Source organism: Oxyura jamaicensis, chromosome 5 (assembly GCF_011077185.1).
Source record: "Oxyura jamaicensis isolate SHBP4307 breed ruddy duck chromosome 5, BPBGC_Ojam_1.0, whole genome shotgun sequence".
Classification (NCBI taxonomy): Eukaryota; Metazoa; Chordata; class Aves; order Anseriformes; family Anatidae; genus Oxyura; species Oxyura jamaicensis.
In genome coordinates this window covers 42,083,129-42,105,511 of record NC_048897.1, presented here as the reverse complement: position 1 = coordinate 42,105,511, position 22,383 = coordinate 42,083,129, and the positions used below count along the sequence as shown (strand labels likewise).

Genomic DNA, 22,383 nt, shown 5'->3' with positions numbered 1-22,383 from the left:
CATGCTAGTGTCGGAAGTGATCTAAACAACCATACAGCTGCTAACAGCTTCAAGTACCGACTGGCAAGATGTGGGGAGAGGCTGTTAGGGGAGGTAAAGGAAGGAGAACGCCCCTGGCAGCATGTGAGGTGGGCTCCCCAGGCTCACTTCCACACCTGGCCGCAGCTGCTGGCCCTCGCCGGGCACTGCTCTCCTCCCCGTGTGCTGTGCTGGAGCCAGCGCCACCCGCAGTGCTGCTGCTGCATCTTCTGGGCTTGAGTCATGGCTTCAGCACCACTTAATGACATGCCACGGGGCTTAATAGCGTAATGCACATGCCTCATGCCAAGCTCGAGTGATTTTGGCCTAAAGGTAATGTCTGCACCACGGATGGCAACGCGGTGCAGCAGTGCTTGGGCTGGCAGCAGGGTAGCGAAAGGCAACAGCTCAGCACGCTGCTCTTCTGCCTTGGAGGTGGGGAAAAAGTGGTGGCAAGGCGGCGCCTGCTCTGCTCCCACAGAGATATGATGTGCTCCCTACGTGACACAGCTCTGCTAATGCACCGCTTTTGCTTTGCAACAAGGTAAGGAAAAAAGCAGATGCTCCAGTCCCAGTCACGGAGGTGAATCAGGAGAGAAGGCCGTAAACCATGCTGCTATTTGGCAAAAGTCTGGGTTTGCCATGTAACACGTGGAGAAAAGCAGCTGCACTCTGGTAACCAGCATTATTCTGGGCTATTTTAAGACCCTTGCCTTGCATCAGCATCCAGGCTGGGATACCAGCATGTTCAAATGTAGCGGGAGGGTTCATCAGTTTATCTACAGCTCCATTCACCTGACATCCTGCTACCTAAATGCATTTTAAAATGAAGAAAAATGCTACCTGTAAGCACCCTATTAACTGGCAGCTGATATCTCAGGTATTTAAATGCAGATGCATTTCTGCGCTTTGAGTAGTACAGGCTCATTATTTAAGTACTGGGGAAGCAGACTGACAATTGGCAGGACTCAGAATAGATGTATGTTAAGCTTGGAAGAGAGCACGATGATTGGAATCATGTTCCCAGCATTGGAACAACGTACCAAGCTGTCAGGCTCAGACCCTTGCACGCGTACACGTGCACTGAGCTGGCACGCACGCACTTGAATCCTTTTCCCACTCAGTGTAGGCTAGGAGAAATGACAAGGGGGAGAAAATACATTTGCAAGCCTCCTCCCTACCTCTGCCAATAAATATTTCCGCGGTGATGCCTGTGGCACAGGGTGACTCCGGCAGTAAGCACCAGGGGGGTGCAGTCCTGCGCCTGCTGAGCCGCTGCGAGCGCTCTGCTGGATGCTGGGTGCCTTCATCGGCACCGGACCCCGAGCCACCAAGTGGCCGTCACCTGGGGTGTGGTGGCAGTCAGACCTGCAAGCAGGAGGTGGCCTTCGCTTCTGCTTGGGACATTCGCATGGGCTACAGCAGGTGCGGGGAACAAAGAGTTAAGTCAGAAACACCACGTACCTGGAATTGATGGTGAAATTCCTGCCTAATTGGTTTGTGGCAGACATCCCTGATTCATCTCAATTTTAAAGTATCTTCTGTTACTTAGGGCTCTCTTTTTTTTTTTTTTTTTTTTTTTTTTTAACCCACACGTTTTTAAGCATTACTGTGATCATGAATTTCCTTAAAATCTCACAGCTAGAGCTTGCTGAAATTTGGCTAAGGAACCAAAAGAAGTGAGAAACTCTGGAAAAGAAAGGTATCTTTGCCTTCAGTTTTCTTCCAGCCCTCTAGTCCCATCAGCTAAATAGCTGCCAACTCTTTTAATAGAATTTACAAAGGCCTCTCTTGTTTCCTGAACGTTTTGATGTGCTTGAAATTAATTTCTGCACTTTAAACAAACGCACTTGCACCTTCCCTGCAGTAGGAAAGGCCTTCGGACAGGCTGGTTCCTCACAGCATCTGGGGGTTTTACAGTGAAGAGAAGTATTATGCAAAAGGCATTTTATAGGTCTCTTTTCCCCTTTACCCTTAATAAGAACTAGGGAGGCAGTATTATTTTTCTGTTCATCTGCTTTTGTATAGTGAAGGTACTCTTTACTATCAAAAGCATTTAATGGATGTAGGAAAAGGTTCAGGAAAAGCCACTTAAAACAATGTTATTTACCATATGCACCCATGTTCTGGGTTTAAGAGGACACTGTCAACTTGAAAGTGGGGATTAAAACTCGTCCTATGGATTAAAACATCCTTAGGAAGAGCTTTAGATACAAGGTCTTGCTTATGGACTTTGCTGGATGCACTAGGCATTTTACACTTGTTTCATTTTGTCTTCCTCATGTTCTTGTGTGAACTGTAAGAAAAAACCTACCCCAATTACATCAGGAAAAAAATAATCAGGCAAAATCCCATCAAATGCAGAGAGACCACAAAAGATGTCAACATCTCCAATTACTACACAAGTGAAAAATGTATTTCAGACAAAATGATTTTTTTTGTTTTCATTTTTAATATTATTTCAAAAGGGGGTAAATGTTACAGGGTTATTACCCCACAACATTGCATCTTCCACAACTGTGAAAACTGAATGCAAAAATCATGTCGTTTCATGATGCTTGAGGAAGTGGAAAATTTATACAAAGTATCTTTGGGGTTAAATTGGATATCAATCCTCTTTGTGTATTGTGACCAGATTTTCTTTTCCCTTAGACTACTGTAACCTGGAGAACTCTTTTCCAGGTAGGATGCTGCAACTTCTTCTGATTTACCTGACTGTTGCTTAGACGTGGTTATCTTCAATAATCCATAGGCTGACACCAACATTAAGCATTACAAAAGAACCACTTTCCTTTAAACTACTGCATGAAAAGTTAACAAAAAAATCTACTTTTGTATTCAGCAAAGAAAGGCACTGATTTATGCATACTTAGAAACCACCACTGAGAGCTACAAACAGCAAAGCAAGGAAAACAATGCAAACACCTCCATAAGCAAAAGTGAAATACGGACGTTTGGGAACTTCTTTTTTTTGGCTAAACATTGTGAAGCATGGCTGGGCAATGTTGCATTTTGAAAGGTGAAAGGGCAAGAGAATGCATCCTTTTTCTTATGTGTAATGGTTTGGATTTGTCTGCTTGAGAAAGACCCCATACAAACCTGTTAGTTGCCCACAACACACTCGAGTCACCTCTTCATTCTACTTTTCCTTTCCCTCCACGGCAGACACATGGGGATGAAGGTGAAGAAAAACCCCAGATGACTTCAGATGCCATCCCCCGGGTAGATCACACCCTCCTCAATGCTCTCGCTGCTTTAGAGGGTCGAGCAAGAAGGGGACGTGCTCTTTGTCTCTCAGCAGCCCTCTCCAGCTCCCATCACCAGTCTGACACCTCTTCCTGGCTGCACACCACACCGGCATCCTCCTCGTGGGAGCAGTTGTGTGTACCAATCTCGGCATGGTCGCACTCCAGCAACGTCTTCTCCTGCCCCGAGCACTGGACGTCATCCAGGAGAATACGAAGCGAGCTCCCTTCCCCAAATTCCGCCTTCTTGCTTGCCCTCACCACATGGGGGAAGCCCAGCTGGCGGCACACCACAGCAGCAGCCGCAGAGCTCCAGCCATCGTCACACACCGTGCCCCATTCACCGTCAACATAGACCTCCACCCGGCCCCAGCTCCGTCCACGGCCACGGTGGTCCATCAGCCGCACGGCGCCATTGCGGGGTTTCTTCTTCCTGCGCTGTCCCTTCCTTTCCCCCTTCCGGGGCTTGGGGACCCTGGGGCTTGGTGCTGGGGTGGGGATCAGTATCCTGCTGTTGTTCACTGGGAGCACTGGGATTTGGTCCACCCGGTCCAGGGCTGGCATGTGGGATGTTGCAGGGTCTGGCCAGCCTCTGCCCGGGGCCTTGGTTGTGGTCCTCAGCCGGGGACGTGGCGTTGGTGTTTTCACAATGAGTTCTGTTGAGAAATAACCGAGGAAATTATCGGTCTGACATTCGGAAGGTACTGCTTAAGGACAATGATACAAATACAGCGCTGATTTTTGACTGATTTAACTCCTCTCTTGGAATTTGCTTACTTGGTCCTGTTGAGAAGCAAAAACGTTCCCTGTAAGCCAGTATTTCATCAGCTAGAAACGCCTGCTGCTTTTAGTTAGCAGAGATGACTGCACGGCTTAATGCCAATAAATAAGACTCTTCCAAGAAGGAAACATTACCCAATTTCCAAGCAGTCTATTGGCAAAACTTCAGGATGGACATTAAAGGGTCAGCGCTGGAGTTTCACAGCCAGAAGAGGAGTTCCCCACCGGACCCTTCTCCCCTGCTGAAAGCGCTGTAGAGAGACACACTGTTCCTGCTACTCTCCTCATTACTAATGACGGGATCATTACAAGACCGAGCGCTCCAGCCTCCCCACTGTGCCAGATGCTTTATTCAAGGGGCTGAAATCGCGAACATTCAAAATCAATTCTCTCTGGTAACTGCAATGTGCAAAAAGAAGGGAGTTGCCAGGACAACACATAAAACAGGATTTGGGGTTGTTTTTTTTTCTTCCTTAGGAAAAAAGATCCTTGAACTCCAAAGAGCTGAAAATTCTTTACTGTCACAGTTTCCAGGCGTAACTGGACTTGCTTATTCACATATGCTCTATTTTTAGCTTAAAATAAGTTCTAGCTTGTCAGAAGGAAGCAATTCAGAATTATTTGGAACAATAATCAATTGCGCTCTGACAGTGTCCATACATCTGCAAAGACACCACAACATTTGGGTTATTTCCTAGATTTATCTATTCTCATTCATCATTTGTTTTGTAGAAGAGACAGGGAAAAATACAGTTGTCTTTTCCATGCTTAATATCCATTGCTCTCAAAAGACAAACCCATTAAGTGGTTCGGTTTTTGAAAGAGCCTCCCAAATAATGCTGTTTGGAGAAAAATGGTATTTCTAGTGTGAAAAGTTTTGCCTTCTCTGGAAGCTGAGGTTCTGAATGCAAGAAGTAAATGTGAAAGCCTTACCTGTGCACACCTCAGGTGCTGGAACCTGATCTGGAAAAGCACTCACAAATTCCAGAGCTCATAGAATGGTATGTGGGACTGCACAAGCGGTCACCTGGGAGCGCTTTTCACCTCAATCAATCAAGTTGTTATTTCATGTTACTCTTCAGCGGGCTGTTTATTAAATACACTTACAACAAATGCATTCTTCCAGCTAATGCAAGCCGCATGCTTTGCTTATTCTGTCACATTCACACTAAACACTAACCAAACAGCAACATATTTACAGCTCTACCTCCTTGTTTTCATGCTTCTGAATCAAATTTTTCATGCTTGGTTTTCACCTGAATGTGAATTCAGTTCTTGAAATGCTTAGCGGAATCTCTCCCACTGCTTCTACATTACAATGTGATGAAAACTAGCTTTTAAACAAAATCAAAAAGATTTAGTTCTATGTATAGTTTAAAAACCTGAACTTTGGACTTGCACAGAGAATAAAGCTTACGAAGAAAGAGACAAAGCTGGCTGAACATGAAAAAAGTTAATAATGCTTGGAAACTGCATTCACAGCTTGCAAAGGAAAATGTTTCTACAGAGGTGCTGAGTGCTTGGGCATGTCAACAGTTAATAATTACCCTTAGATCTTGTTCCACCCTAAAGACTCAATCTTAAAAGGTGATGAGTGCCCTCATTCCTTTGTGAAGTCAAAGCTGTACAACTCATCAATGATTCAAATGCAGTGTAATGCGATTAATGTAATTAAAAATTAAATAAGAGCAGCCTGACATTAGAGTTCCTACAGTAACACTAGCGTCATTACAAAGTTGTTAGAGAACTGGCTACGTACTTACACGTGTAAACAAAATGCAAAGAGGAAAAGAAATGTAATGCTGCCTAATCTAATTTTAAGAACTTAATGGTGTATTTAATTCTTTGCATTTAACACGGCATTTGGTTTGCTGCAGCTTCATCTGCATCTTTGACTACTCCACTTTTAGCAGCACAATACTTCATTCAGCATGAAGCAATCACAAAGCCCTGGAGGGTTTGGATAAGCCAAAAGTTCACCTGAATGGCTGATCACTGAGTCTTTTGTGAGCATTTTCTCATCACATATTCTCTCTCCTACAACTAACAATGACTCAAACCTCGTCTTGCTCAATGAGCTATTTCCCAACCCTTTAGCCATCATATCCTTCATCTCCTGAAGTGTTCCTCACTTCCTGAAGGCACTGCAAAAATCATTTATCGCTGAAAAGTGCCACAGAGCACCGGGTCTTGGTACAGAAACAGTCATGGGGAAAGCGAGTTGTTGGTAATGAAACAGTTATTATGCAGCACAGAAAAGGGTAAATGTACAAGGGCAACCGCTGCAGAGATTTCACATGGCTCGGAGAGGGGAAATACCTCCTGCCTTATGCCTTATTTGAACCTACTCCTCGGATTCAAACCAGCTGGCAAGAATTAATTTTGAGGCTACTCTGAAGCCTGCAGTTCTGGGTGGTCTCCACGCATAGGGAGAGTGCAACCTTCGAGTTTATATTTACTGCCAGCTAACACACACCCATAATAACCAGCAACAATGACACTTACTCTCTTTTGGCACAAACTTTATGAGCTTGCTTTTTACTTTCACTGGCACAGGCTCAACTCGGCATTTTCCTGGTGGTGCTCTCCTGTGAAAAAAGGGACACATACGGCGTACAATTAATTCCTTTCCAGTGGCATCATGAGCCTTTGCTTCCCATTGTTTTTCAATGAATGTAATGCTCACTGGAAAAAAAATCTGTTTAAATGATCCAAGAAATCTCTTACAGTAGAAAACATAATTAAACAATCACATATCTCCATTGATCAAAGTCCAAATATTCACAAGTCAATGGAGTCCTCTGGCTGTGTTTTCACTTGCCATTGCTGAATCCATTAAGGAAATAAAACATTGGCAGGTCCCAGCAATCCAGAAAGAGATTAATCAGACTGAAACTAGAAATCACAAAACTAGACAGCGTATGTTGAACATCTGATACAAAGGTCATACTAACACAAGTTTTCCGGCTGTCTTTAGAGAAGCGAAATAACAGACTATTATTCATACACAAAGCCAAAACAAAATACTTTCCTTTTTATCACAGTCACTACAAACGTGGAAAGCAGCCAGGTGGAGAATAAAGAGGTCTGTGATTTGTCACTGCTGATGACTTGCCATTTTAGTAGTACCAAAAATGCATTAGTTTCAAACAAGAACTCGAAGCGTCTCCTACAGAGGCTTTCTCTTAGAACCACACATTATTTTGACACAGATCTGTTTGCCATGGAATTACAGCTCACTTCTGAGAAGTTACATCCAATTTGTAATCACTTTTTCCTATGAAGGTTGCTTCTTAATCTGCAGCTTCTTCAGAGGTTTTCAAACTGGTTCAAAAATGCATGATGCATGTGTTTGGAGGATATAACTCCTTTGTAATTAGGATTGTTTCCATTTGCATTTCTGTGGAAGACAAACAGTTCTTGGTAGTGCCACAGGGATATTATATTCCTACTTTTATGAATTTCCCTGTGAATTCTTTCTTATTCATATTGCTACAGCCTACAGCCTAAAGAAACTTTTTAAAATTGAACTTGTGACTGTCTTTTGATTTCTGCTTTTTTATTTTTGCAAAGGTTGTGTAATACAAGCCTCTTAATACACAGTTTACAGGAACTATTCCACTGTGTTAGCTAATGGAAAATGCTCCTGACAGAGGACAAGTCAGAGGAAAACAGGCAGCAGCACTGGGGTCTGTTTCAGTTTGGGGTCCCTTTCCAACATAAAAATAGAACAGTGGTTTGGTTCAAGAGAATGCTCAGCTAAAGTTGTAAATTTAATTCATTTGAAAAAAAATAAAAATAAAAATAAAAATAAAAGCAAAGTCTTACGAAGTCCCATCCTACATGTCTAGCTAAAAATATTCTGGGGTTTAGCCAACAATAGTAATGTTTTAAAAACACCAACTTGGAAAAAACAGCTATAAGTCTTCCCATAAAACACTGCTCTTCCCTGTCTTGCCCAGTCTCAGACACAAGCCCATGGGGTCCCAAAGGTGTGACACTGGCCCGACTTCCTTGTCCAAGCCATTTTCCCTCCTAAAACACACAACAAAGACGGTACTTTTTTTCCTTTTTGTTGTCCTTCTGCTTTGTCTGAGCGTGAACAGCAGGGTCAGCTCTGGCTGCCTGGGCACAGGGCACCTGGATGCACAGCACCAAGGTCAGGCTTTGCAGCAAGAGCATCCCTTACCTGGAGGTGTCCACCACTTTGTACACCACTCCATGGGGAGCCGTGGCGCTCGGTACGCCAGTAGACATGAAGTAAAGTTCCCCTAGGAAAAAGAACACACGCGGCCATGAAAACTCTCCGTGGAGCTTCTGTCCTGCACAGCACAAAGGCACTCAGCATCACAGGCCATAGAGAGTCAAGAAGTGATGAGACAGACAGAGGCCCGGCTACCAGAGCAAACAGTGCAGCTTTGCACTTTGGATTGTAATGAGTGTTCGTCTGCATTCCAGTGTCAAAAAATACACTTGGTGAGATGAAACTTTTACATATTGCCTTGAAACATATCCGAAGGGGGGGCAAAGAAAGCTGGGGAAGGACTCTTTATCAGGGATTTTAGTGATGGCACAAAGGGTAATGGCTTTTAACTTAAAATGGAGTAGGTTTAGATATAAAGAAATTCTTTACTGTGAGGGTGGTGAGGCCCTGGCACAGGCTGCCCGGAGAAGCTGTGGATGCCCCATCCCTGGAGGTGTTCAAGGCCAGGCTGGATGGGGCTTTGGGCAGCCTGGTCTGGTGGGAGGTGTCCCTGCCCATGGCAGGGGAGTTGGAACTGGTGATCTTTAATGTCCCTTCCAACCCAAACCATTCTATGATTCTATGAAACATTATTTTGACAAATTTGCACTGTATGTTCAGTGGAAAAATGTTTAGTGTGTCCTTTAACTACACTAATGTAAAACAGTCAAACCCTGAATTCCTTCTTTTGAAACAAAATGAAAGGAAACTAAGACTGTTCACACTCCTTTCTGCCTTTTTCAATGAAGCACTCCTTTGGGGTGAATTACAGGAGAACAAGATTTTGTTTTTGCTTTCACACAAAATGAAATGTATCTCACAAGAAAGGCATTTGGATTTGTGACAGCTCTGTCAAGCTGCATGGGTAGGGCTCGACCTTCAGCCAAACAATTTCCATCACCATTTCTTTGACGTATTTTCTCTTAACTGCATTTCCATCCCTCTCCTCCCACCGTGCAGCAGGGGCCAGGACAAGCAGTCCACTCCAACACTCTCCTTCCACATCCCAAATTTCTCTTCTGGAAATTACCAAACAGAAATACGGATGTGGGGTCCCTGAAGCACACAGGCTGTCACATGTGCACCCCACAGACACAGCATGGTACCTAGGGTGTCCCTGCCGTGCTCAGCTGCCAGGGGATGGGGCTGTTGCCTTGCCAGTGGGTGTGCAATGAGCCAAAAATACAGGTGTCCCCACCACATCAATATATCCACTGCTCCGGCTGGATTAACATTCATCAGTACAAAAGCCTCAAAAATAAACATTTCTGTGAAGAAAAGCTTCCTAAAATAAACTGTGTGGTAAACCTGTAAAACCAGGCTGCCTGCACACCAAAGACGTGTTCACTGCAGGGAAAAAAAAAACTCACTCAACTGTTATTGACAAATTCCTTTCCATTATAACAAAACAAGCACAAGGCAAAACGACCTCTGAGAACAGACTCCAGCCAAATTTCCACCTGGCTCTAAAATACTCATTTAAGCCATGTCATTCTGATTTTAGGGTGAGATATTCTTCTCATCACAGCACTGCAAAACAGCTGTATCTTCTGTGAGCACTGGCAATTAAAGAAAAGAGATGCAAAAAGACTGCAAAAAGACTGCAAAAAGACAAAATTCCAAATTCAAATTTTTCAGCTAATGCTGAATTTGGATGGTTTTTATTTCCATTGTAAAACAGGAAAGCACAATGCATATGATTCCCCAACATCCACATGGGGAATGATCTGCACAACTGTATTGGAAAAACAGACATTCAAGAACTGGGCTACAGCACCAACTCTGCATATCCCAGTCACACCTGAAGGTACTTAGCAATAGAGCTTTCACTGCAGGGCTCATTCTCTCCCTGTCAGCCTGTCTGTCCACAGCCAGGAGCTGCACGCTCTGCCTTGTCCATCTCCAGTGCTCAGTAATTAACCATGTTGCTGTACTAAGGTAACAACCACCAGGTTTCATCCCAGGACTGGATTCTCAATGCCAGTTGAGAATTAAAACTTCCTTTTAAAAATTACACTTTGCATAAATACACTGACTTTAGCATTAAGTATCTTGCATGCCACTGTATTGCATTTGAAATACAAAGTAAATATTTGAAAAATGTAAAGGTTGGACATGGTGCTTAGTGATGTGGCTTGGTGGGTGATACTGGTGGTAGGGGGATGGTTGGACCAGGTGATCTTGGAGGTCTTTTCCAACCTTAATGATTTTGTGATTCTATGATTTTTCAGTTCACAGCAGCTCCCTCCTGGAATGCAAAATGTCTGTGTAAAGCTCCGCTGAGACTACATCTGCCAGTCCTATGTAGAGCAAAATCCCAACTGACACTAAGAAAATATGCTCCTAAGCAGCTCTTTGCAGGTGCCTCATTTGAGATGTAACACAGAGCTTTCATTCTGTTTCACTTTGCGAGGCGCAAATATTCCAGGTCAGAATGAGCAAATTCCTAATTATCGCCCATTATATCTGCCTTCCTGCATCCATCAATGGACCGCCTCCCTGGCCTCTTCTCAGGTGTTTCACTCCAAAGAGAAACCGTAAGCATGTCATTCAGTGACATAAGTTAAATGTTTACCTGCTTCATCTTCAGCAAAAGAGATGATGTACTGATAATAGTTATTGATAAGCCCAGGGAACATGCAGGTTTGCCCCGTTCCCATGCAGATTTCACTGTACTGCCACTCTCTGGTGGTCCGATCCTCCTTCAAAGACATCAGGCGTCTGCAAAGAGAAAAAAAAATGAAAAACTTGCACCAAACAACCAAGAGGATGATTTATGAACGTTAATTAGGAAAACTGAAAGGATGTTTAATGCTTTCTACCCACATTAGCTACAATATGAGCTGCAGCTCCTCTGAGAAATGGAAAACAAAACAGGTACATTAAACACACCCACAACACCTTCTCTTTCAGAGGCAACACAAGCCCTTGAAAAAAGGGCAGGGGAGAATTTAAGGGATTTTAATGGATTTTTTAAAATATCTTTGGTGACTGCAAATGTTGCATCAGAGATTTTGGGGAGGGGGGAGTTGTTGCTTGGTTATGTTTGTTTTTTGTTTGGCTTCGCTGTTTTTTGTTGTTCTTGTCTGTTTGTTTTCAGGATGCATTTGCACGCTTTTTTACACTACTTTCTATATTTTAAATGAACACCGTATCGCTGCCCCTTTATTTGTACTGACACACTGTGAACCAGTGACATCAACAGCTGCTGTACAGCAATGTGGAGCAAAGGCTATATAAAACGTGCCACGTGAGCCCCCTGCCATAAGCTGCCAGGCTCTGCACACTGCTTGCAGCACGTAGCAGCGGGCCAGCAGTGCACCTGCACTCGCAAGCAGGTGTAGCACCACTGGAGGACTTTGGCTGGGGGTACAGCTCGGTGTCTGAAATATTTACTTACCCGCTCATAAAATCACCAAATATGTACAGGCCGTTCAAGTTTGGAGACTCACAACCCCGATAGACATAGCCTCCCGTAACAGATTTCCCCATTTTGTGTGGATATGCATAGATTGGAAGCACGTCATCTGTGAAAGAGAAAACATTTGTGGCTTGCCTTGTGTTGCATATGATGCAGACTGGTTGTTTCTGGAGATGTTTCTGACTAGCACAATACCACTGGGTTCACCTGAGCACCTTTAATCAAATGAACTGCTGCTGGAGATAAATTTAGTTTGATTTTCTCTTTTCTTAAACAAATTTGATAGCCCCATCTAGCTAGCTGTGCTAACAAAGGACAAACCAGCTCAGGGAGACCAGCTGGAGTCCCACCTGCAACAGGGGATGAATTTCTGATAAGCCTGAGTGCTCTCCATCAAAACCTGACCATTCATCTGAGCTCTTCTCCCTCCATAACCAGGCTCTGTTAGTGCTGCTTCTGGCCAATCTCTAATCAGCCTGCCTGAGTCTGCAGGCTGCTTTCAGACACACTGCATCTATGCAGGAGATGCCCAATGCAGCTGTGTTTCGGCAGTGAAAGGCAAAAAAAAAGAGACAGGTGACTCCAGACTGCAGGCACTGATGAAGAGATATGTCAGATGTCAGTGTGAATAGCTTGTGTTTCTCTTGAATGGGGGAGCTCAGCCTGAAAGGGCCATCAAATATTTATGGTATGGCACAGGCAAGACGTTATACTGGAGCATTTGTTGCAAAATTAAGCTAAAACACAAGACAGAGGCAAAACAGAGGGAGATGACTTGATTTTGAGGGTGCTTCCTCTTTCCCCCTTTCCCCTTTTGAAACTCCTGGTGACAGGTATCTCCTCGTAGGACCCACACCTCCTCTTCCTCCCAGCCTTCCTCCCTGCCCCTGTGTTGGAAGCCTCAAGTCGCAAACCTGGCAGCTGCGCACCAGAGGCACTTCATCCAAAGCAGGTGCTTCCTACGCTTACGCTGCACTTATCACCGTACAGGGGTTGTGGCATTTCACTGTTCTAACAAAAGGGTCTCTAAAGGCATCAGAAATTGTTCTGAATCCCCGGAGACCTCAGTAAAGCACTCACCATGAATGCTAGTGGAGGTGCTGTCACACAGAGAGTGCTAAATGGGCTCTCTGACAACTGCTTCGGCAAAGGGAGCACAAAAATCCTGCTCTGTGCTCTCAAAAGTTTTATCAAAAAAACACTTAAGTGCTCTCACTCTACTTGCAGCTACGTTAATAAATGGAAGGAAGTGCAAGAACATCACAGAGCACATAAAAGCGTAAAAATCAGAATCTCAGCACAAACCAGTGCCAGCCCTGTGGCCTCCCTGGATCTATGTGGAGATGCCCCAGCACACGACGTGGTCCAGGCCAGACTTTGTCACACGATACACTGACCTCACACACGCACCAGAATTTAGCCAGCCAGCCAATACCTCAAACCCAAATTTGAAAACTAAAAAAGAAATTAAAGTTTTCCTTTTTGGCATAGCTAAAAGGAATCCAAACACAATGTACGTCCAGTTACCTGCAAAGCAGGCAGTGCACATAGTGTTTGGCCAGCTTACTGAATGTATTTTGTTCTTTTTTTCAATTAGGTCACCACTCGTGAGTTATGGAGAAAACCACAATTTCTCCAAATTTTCTTTGCTTCTGCAGGAAAGCTTATTTTATGTGGAAAAGATGAAATTGTCACCCAGTATCACAGAAACACTAGGATATTTGACTAACTATACATATTGCCCAGAAAAACAGCTAGCACGTTTCATTTTTCTCCTAAATAAAAAAATGGCAACACTTGGACTTTCAGTATTTATCCGTAAGTCAGCTCCATTCTAGATGGAGCCCATGAAGACTTACATCTCAAAAATGGACGTTTTCAACCAAGCAGTCAGGCTTCAAAGGCAGGAATTAAAACTGAAGGTGCAGAAAACTGCACAGCGTGAGATGCAGCTAATTTAGAGATAACTTATATTTACCTATTGAAGAATTGGCGCAAAGTTTTTTGTCATAGCAGCTGAATCCTTCCCTTGCCCTCCAGCCGTAATTTTTCCCTTTCTCCACGATGTCGATTTCTTCATATTTGTTCTGTCCGACATCCCCGCAGAAGAGACGCCCTTTCCCTTCCTTTGTTTGAGGTTCACCCCTGTCAAAGGAGCAGCGCCACATATTTCTCACTCCATAGGCGTAGACTTCAGGGCGAGCCTGGGGGTCATCAATAAAGGGGTTGTCTGGAGGGATTCTGTACAGAGGCCCCCGGTCATTATTGTTCACATCGATCCGCAGCACTTTGCCCAGCAGTGTTGATCTGTATTGGGAGAAGAAAATAAAGAAAGAAAGAAGGGAAATAAAACTAGACCTCAGTTTAACGGGCATTTTCATTCAGAGATGGTTTGGTTGTTTCTGTTTTGGAAAACACAAGTCTCTCCATGGGGGGTATGCATGAATATCAGTGTGGTTTTAGGGAAAAAGTAAGCCCAGGACAGAAGACACCCCAGTTTTACCTCCCCCAGTTCCTCTTCTCAACCTAAGGGCAACAGCAGAGAAACGTGGAGCACACAAAGTTTTAGGGGCTCATACTTGTTCTGGGCATTTCCAAAGGTCCCGAATGGATCCCCAGCCATGCCTCCATCTCCAGTAAATATATAGAGATAGCCGTCATCGCCGAAGAGCAGCTCTCCTCCGTTGTGATTGGAAGCAGGTTCCTCGATTTCCAGGATTATCCTAACCACAAACAGGAAGGAAGCATTACCTATTGCACGAGTCCTAGTCAAAGGGCACAGTAACATCTGCCCAGTTTGTCCTTGACACATGCAATCGGCTGCAGACCGGCTTTGATGTGTCTTCCTCCGTATCCATGTTGCTGAATCTTACTGGGGCACAACTGATTTTCCAACCTTATATGATTCCGACATATTTTCTGGATTACAGAAACAGCAATTTGTATAATAAGGAAAATCTGGGAATTACATGGCAGGGTATACTTGTAATGATACTTTTACTCTGATTCTTCCTTCCTCCTTGTTAGGCTTTTTTTTTTTTTTTTTCCTTTAGAAATGGCATCTCAGCTCAAATCAGACTGCAATCTGCAAGGGAAAGGACTCCGGTCCATCTGTGCATCTGTACAGCATTTGGCACGATCCTGACAGGCGCTTTGAAGGCGACCTAAGACTTTGCAAACATTATGCAATAGTTCAGCTGTTAAAAAGGGAAGTATCCTTAAAGGACAATTACATACACAGGACTCCACAAACTTCCAGAACTGTTAAAAGCACTACCACCAGCAGATCAGCGTCTTGACAACGCAAAGGTTACTCAAAGCAGTGCCAACAGCCTTTACCTTCATTTTAAAACCTCATCATCTCTTGCTTTTATATCTTTTGGTTGGTTTGTTTTGTTGGCATTTTGTTTTGTTTTTTATGCGCCTAGCCTGTCTTTCTTACCAAGAAAAGAGAAAAATATATGAAAGTATAAGTTTATAGAATGGTAAAGCCAGGAATACATGCAGCAGAGGTTCCCAGGTGTAATAACTGAAGCTTATTTTATTCCAGCTTCTAGAAAACACCAGTTTTCATGCCGGTCTTTTATTTTTAATATCTGCAAAAACATATGAAAATAATCACTTGCAACACCTCACCTTTAGTGAACTTTTCCCCTTTTGAAAGCACAGCTAGTTACAGCCACGACCAGACTGTAAACCGTGGGAAGGAAACCAGCCGTGTAATTATCCTGTCACCTGCTGCAAACTTTGCCACTCCTGACTGAGCACACGGGCTGCAGCCGGCAGAAGGAGCGAGGGAGGATCCCGTGTGATCAGAAATGTGGATTTCCCTCAACCTCCCAAAGAAGATGGAAAAAAAACAAAACACATTGAGCAAGAACCTGCAGGCAAGCAGGCACAATGCACACAAAGCGTCAGCCCGCAGCTCCCTGGTGGACAGCATCTACGGATGAAGTCAGTGGGAGCCGTGCCTGCACAAACACAGCAGGACCACAGATTTCTAAACAAGACAGCTCATGGGTTTTGACATCTGCAGGTTTAAGCTGCTGACTGGCCACGTCTACAGGTCCTCTTGAGGACCACGTCTACATTCTCTTTCCCTGTCATCTACGGCGCTGCTTCCACTGAATTGCTACAACTGCTTCATAAACCAGCATCCCCCTTCTGTCATCAGCCGATGAGCATTTCTGAGCTAGAATCATCCACTGCTGAGCGAGAAGAGAGCCCTAATATAGCCTGTGAAACAAAGTAAAATTCTTAAAATGAATGCTGTTCAAGGGCCTCTTCACACAGTGGTTCAGTCCTGTGGTTCTGCAACAGGTTATAAGTCCATAGGCTGCCTCCACAAACAAACCTCTAATTATCTCTGCATATTAATGTGGATCAACTGCAGGGTCAGACTCAAGCAAATAAATTTTCCCATCAAAATGCTCTCAGTAACAGCATGGTGATTTGCATTTTATTTAATTTGCTATTAAATTTGTAATGTCACAGGGTCGAGCTCTCATTCAGATAAAGAAACATGGGGACAAATTCATTGTTGGTACAGTATCACCAAGTTTGTTTCCAGCAATTTGGGAAACCTGCAGCTTTGGCATGAATTTCACTCATGCTTTGCAGAAGTCTATTTTAAAGGGTAATCAAGGTCCTCCGTACTATATGTATATATATATATATGTACTTACTATTTATATATTTATATATAAATAAGAAATAAATCAAAATTTACTAACTGTAAATAACATTCGATCAAAGTTCAGTTAATTTTTCTGACGCACTGAGCTGAGAAACATGAATGTTTTATTCCTGAGTGCTTGCAGTTCATCCATGGAGGAAATGTTTTTCCTGTCTCAGTGTGCTAGGCATGGACTTGGGCTAACTCGCCAACAACCTGAACACAAGAACAGTAAAGAGCTAAATAAGTCTTAGTCATTAATAGTCCTTAAAAATGCACAAGCTGTCTTCTGAGATCTTAAATACATAAACATGTGTACAATACCTTTCAGAACCATGGTCCAAAGTATTCATGTCACCGGGAGAAATTCTGAACTCACTGATTCGGATTCTCTCTTCATAACGAACTTCAACCGAATAGTAGACATACACTTTACCAGTAAATTTGAATTTAGGATGGAAGACAATACCTAGAAAACCTCTCTCGTCTCCTTCCCAAGGTGAGGTAAGCACGGCTTCGCTGATGTTCAGAAAGGGCTTTTCGAGCCTGGACCGATCGGGGAGGTAGGTCCACACCAGGCCGACCTGCTCAGCGATGAAGAACCTGTGGGTGCCGTCGTTGGCGTGCACCATCGCAACGGGGTTGCGCAGCCCGTTGGCCACCTCCGCGAGGCAGAGCTGCAGGCAGCCCTCTGCATCGGCCGTCACCAGCCCCAGGTTCTGGTTGAGGTTCTCGTTCGCCAGCAGGTGTGGGAAACAGTAGTCCGTGTCCTCCAAGGACAGGTAGCGGCAGAACTTCGCCATGTTGTTCTCCAGCGCGATTAACTCCGGGTCTGCCGAGAGGTAGCGGAAAATGGAGCGGCATTTTTGCCACACTTGCTGGCAATAGTCCTGGCAAAGTCCTGGTATTGTCCGCACGGGGGTGGAGGGATCCTCGGCGTCATACAAGTGAGCTGCATACGGAGAGCATTCCTAGAGGGGGAGAGAAAGAGCCTCAGGCCATTTTTGGACCAGATTTGAAACAGCTGAGCAGCAGCACTAATTGGAGAAATTTCACCTTAATTACAACATATGCTGTGGTTTATTCGGAAAATACATTAACAGAGGAAAGGATCTTAGAAAGTGGGTTTATCTCAGCATTCATGGAAATGATCTTTGATATTCCTGGAGAAAGCTAGCTCCCACGTGCAGATATTCATTTATTCCCACCGTAGCACTAACTCCCGGAAACCAGTGATGACACGTATCTTGCTACATCACTCTAGTAGACTGTACTGGGCACAAAGAGACTTTTCTCTTGGATATATACAGCCCCAATCCACAGCCCCTAGGAATGGCTGCAGCACAACCCCAATTTAGAGAGCCTTGGAGATCTACCTAAGGGCTGACCCAAGTCCATATAGTTTGTGGTATTCTCCACTACGAAATCTCCTCCAGACAGACTCGTTTTCTTTCTTTGCCACTACAACCCAGTACAACAGTCTGTAAATTACAGACTGACCAAAGTGTCTCGGTTCTGCTTTGCAAGGGTTTTTCCTTGTAATAAACATAAAATGTTTTCCAGTTTCAATGCATCTTCTCGACAGGCATCTCAGAAGTGCTCTCCAAATAATGTAACATGAGTCAGTGGAGGCTCGGTTATGTTCACAGGGTGGATAAATAACTGAGGCAAGAAATGCAGTACAAGAAACTATCCTGCCTGAATAAACTCCGCACTTTTTAAATCCTAGATGGCATTTCTTCTGAGCAAAACCAGCTTAGTTAAAACAAAACCAAAAGCTACAGGAACTGCTTAATGCAGATCACAGCACTACTCAGTATCTGAAAAGATATAGTATCCAAGATACTGAAGTATTTAAATTAGCTGATCAGTGCACACAATATTTAATTTTTATTTTCCATTACATTCCGCAATAAGCTGAGAGGCCATATAACAGATCATTAGTGTACAGTAAGCTTTCCCCCTGTAATGTCAAGCCATTCATTGCAAAATGAAGGTTATTATGCCTTCAAATGAGCAGCAATTAATGTGGTAAAAAGGAGATTACGTGTGACACAAAACACTGAAATTACATACGCAGATGGGGTAATGGCACTCAGCTCCGTTACACGAACCCAGAGGTGTGCCAGGGACAGAAAAGAGCTGTAGCATTTGCCAAGGCAGTTGTCATGACTGAAAATTTGGCCTTAGAAACACAATTTAAACAAGAGAATTGGGAGTGAGGGGTGGTCACTTCCCTTTCTACCTACACTCCAAGAGAGGAGGCACCCTGCCTGAGCACCAGGATGGGTCTGTTCCTCTGAAAACCTATTTCAAGGTGCGCAGCGAGCTCATGCCAGGCTTCAACAGCAGAATTCAGGACTGCACAGAGGTATGACTTCCCTGTCCCTTTGCCACTGCAGGTTCTTCGAGTACAAGAAGAAACACTTGTCAAAATAATTTGATTACATTTGAGAGAAACCATGAATTGTGTTCAGAAAGGGACAGAGTGTGTTGAATAATTCACAGAAAACCACTTATTAATTCAGGTATAGGCTATAAATTTTATATATAGGGAATAAATGAAAGCAGAGCGTTCTGGAGCAATCGCAGTGCCTGAACTCCCATTTTGTGCTTGTGTGGGCAGACGTGGAACCATTTGTAGCCACGTCTTGGGCTGGTGATGCACTGAGCTCATTAGAACATTTCAGTGAATCATTTTTTCCACACTGAAATACCTCACTGCTTCTGAACAAGTTTTCAACAGTCAGGTTTCTGACGTACACAGGAGACTTGCTTATCGTTTCCAGAGGCAGAAAGATTGCTTAGCAGGCACTGCTAACTTCTCCTTGCAAGCGGACTTTTGGCCACCGTTTGTTTCAGGAACACATTCAAACTTTTTTGCTTTCAGTACAATGTGAGATGAACTGAAAGTCAAACCTCTAGAAGCTCTTGTGGGAAACGGTTGTCTTTTTCTCTTCACACTTACAAAAACACAAGAGCTCCCTGAAAAATGCTAAGAGCAGGATTTCTATAAAGCCACTTTGATCCCATCTGAGCACAGCAGACTAGACTCCACTGTCTGAATTAATTTAAGATTTACACTTGCACGGCACAGAGCTGCCACTATTCTGTCTCAGGGGCATTTTCATACATACGAGGCCACTGCTGATGATAGGGTCAGACACTTTGCTCCGCACAGACTGTGATCATCCTGTTACCGTACCTGGCCACAGAACATAGCCCTGTGGAAATGTTCCCTGCGCGGGATGGCTGCCACAGAGGTTTCTAGGCCACATCCTCGGGCATCACTCTGCACCCATCGGCAGGACTGCTGACACCTGGCACATGCTACCAGCATCTCAGGACGCTGTAACCCAGCACAAGGGCACACCCGACACCGTGAGCTGGACGTAGCAAGGAGCACGCTGACACGGCCATGCGGGTGAATGCGGTCATCATGCTCGTGCACCCCTCTGAGATTCAAGGCTGTGCCTGCACCAGCGCAGCCCTCATGGGGCCTGAGCATCCCCACATGTGGCTGGTGCAGGGGCACGGGCTGACAGTGCCCTGCGTGGCTGGAGCACCCGGGCCTGGCATGCAGCCACTGGTGCGTGGCAGAAGCCCCGTGTGGCAGAACACCCTGTGAAGCCCGTACTCCTTGTGTGGCTGAAGTCCCCTGCCCAGCCCCTTGCATGGCAGAACCCCCCAGTGCAGCTGATGCTCCCCGTGTGTCCGAAGCCCCCTGCCCGTGCCGAGCATCTCCCCCTCACCTGGCAGAGCAGATCCTGCAGGTGCCCGGCGCAGGCGGCGTACGTGTGCCCGTCGAGGTGCGCGCTGAGGCGGTAGAAGCGCTGCAGCAGCGCCCGGTCTCGCTGCGGCTCGCAGCAGCCGAAGGCTCCGTAGCGGCGGCAGAAGGCGAGGCCCCGCGGCGGGCGGAACGGCGGCTTGAAGTCCAGGCACTGCGGGTGCGGCCGGGCCGGGCCCGGGCCCAGCGCCGCCGCCAGCAGCAGCGCCAGCGCCGCCCGCGCCCCGCGCGCTTCCCGCATCCCCGGGGCCGCCACCGGGGCCCCGAAGCGGCGGGGCAGCGCTCAGGAGCCTGGGCCGGCCCCCGCCGGCAGCCAGCGGCCGGCACGGCGCGGCACGGCCCGCCCCGAGGGGCAGCGCCTGCCCGGGGCTTCCCCCGGACCGGGCGGCCGCGGAGGGAGGCGGCATGGCGGGGAGGGGGGGCGCGGGCTGCGGGGTGGTGTGAAGGAGCCGGGGGTTGGGTTGGGGTTGCTTCCAGTGGCCCAAACGCGACTCGCTGAGTTTACACGGCCGGCTGGTGCGTTCGGAAGGAAGATATCCTGCCGCGGCATGGCCAGCGCTCCTGCGGCCTTCGGTGGTACAAGGCCAGGCTCGGCTTAGCTCCAGCTCGGGGTGCTCTTGTGGAGCCCCTCGGTGCGTGGCCCAGGCGATGGATGTCCCTGTGAAGATGCCCCTCGGCTCAGGACTGTGCCCGGCGTGTTGGCCACATCATCCCAACCCAGCCAACATAACACTGCCCACTGACAGCTCCCTTACCTCTCTGCTTCACGGCATACCTCTTTGACATGCTTCCTGCAAATGCTCTTCGCTGTTTATTTTTGGCATCTCGTGTCATAGATCACATTATCAACCATTACAACCAAGTCACAAGTAGATTTTTTTTTTTTTTTCACTGTTAAATGCAGCTAGCCACAGTGTACGTTGCATTTCAATATTAAGATGCAGACTGTCCATAAAAGACAAAGAATGCAGAGTTCACACTGACATGCTATTTTTGACTCCCGCTTTGAGACTAAAGAACTGCTGTACAGTGCATATGGACTGTAAAATCACTGCATGGCTTGGAACATCCTGTCAGGAGACCATATGTGTTACAGCATTTAATAAGAGTTTGTTTTTCTCTCCATATGCTTATGTAACTGCTACTGAGGTCACTAAAAACTTTGCATATGTGCAGGCAACAAGAATACCTGATGATCATACTTCAGAGTTCTCTACCTTTTTATTTTTGTCATTAAAAACAAAACAAGCAAAAACCAAACACTTTTTTCATGGATGACCTTGCTAAGCGCATTGGAAAACCAACTAGCCACTGCCCTTGAAAACTTTGCCTGCCCTTACAAAGGCCGTTACGCAATCCCGTATTTCTGTAAAAACAACAGATATAAATGAACCTCCTACTCATCCCAGATAATCTCTTATTCCCATGGATAACGCTGGCTGTTGTCTCAGAGTTTAAACATCCCATTAAAAAAATACCAAACACATCCTAACATTGATAATTAACATTGTAAGATTAATACACAAAGAAGCGATTGCAGTAACCAAACATTTTCTGTGATAATGAGATTTATCCTATAGCCTCTTGATTTGCTATTATAGCCCCTGATTAGTTTGGCATCCATGCGTTTCATTCAGAAATGAAAGGAAAGTGAAAGGCTGTGCATATTTAGCAGGGAGTTTTAGAACGATAAGAACCATAGATTTGATCATGTCACTGCAAGCTGGCATAAAATAGCTCTGGGAAGTCCTCGGCGTGCATTCCCAACACACCCCCTGGAATTCCCATGCTTTGTTGCGTACCCCAAAGTGCCACAATTCCCAGTGCTCCGTTTGTTCAGGAAGGGGCATTTTTTGGCTTTCTCCCAAGCTGGGGACCACAGAGCAATTCATCTGCAAGGCGCTGCTGAAATAGAGACCGGAGCCGCCTCACCTCAGTAATGAGCCAGTTTTCTCAAGGACAGCTGTATTTTGAATCGAATCACGAGCTGTATTTCGAATCCTATCATGAGCTGTATTTCAAGGCTTCCCAGGTAGGATCGTGGCCAGTGTTTGAGGAATGGTTGCTGTGGCAGATAGGAGTGCACACCTCTAGCCTCTTTTATCTCCAGCTCTGCCTGGAGGCTCACTGTGGGATCATTCCCAAGTTACCAGTTTTCTGCCTAGATTCTCCCGGTTGGAAAATGGCAATCTTTCACAGTGTAGTTTATTGATA

The 22,383-nt window shown here is 45.3% G+C and overlaps 1 protein-coding gene across 2 annotated transcripts; it reads right to left on the bottom strand.

The window, feature by feature from the left end:
* Window positions 1-2,450: 2,450 nt before the first annotated feature.
* Window positions 2,451-20,530, bottom strand: HHIPL1 (HHIP like 1). Of its 2 annotated transcripts, XR_004751376.1 has the most exons (11): window positions 20,135-20,530; window positions 16,707-17,353; window positions 14,287-14,430; window positions 13,686-14,014; window positions 11,687-11,813; window positions 10,862-11,007; window positions 8,233-8,314; window positions 6,549-6,631; window positions 5,747-5,751; window positions 4,179-4,508; window positions 3,780-3,919 (listed from the first exon to the last, which is right to left on the bottom strand). XR_004751376.1 is itself a non-coding variant. In XM_035328293.1 (9 exons), exons 1-9 carry the CDS (start codon window positions 20,408-20,410, stop codon window positions 3,336-3,338), a joined length of 2,418 nt encoding a protein of 805 aa, XP_035184184.1. In that variant the 5' UTR covers window positions 20,411-20,520; the 3' UTR covers window positions 2,451-3,335. The 2 variants fall into 2 exon arrangements, 1 of the variants encoding a protein (XP_035184184.1); XM_035328293.1 differs by lacking the exons at window positions 4,179-4,508; window positions 5,747-5,751 and having other exon boundaries at window positions 2,451-3,919; window positions 20,135-20,520.
* Between the last annotated feature and the right edge of the window lie 1,853 nt (window positions 20,531-22,383).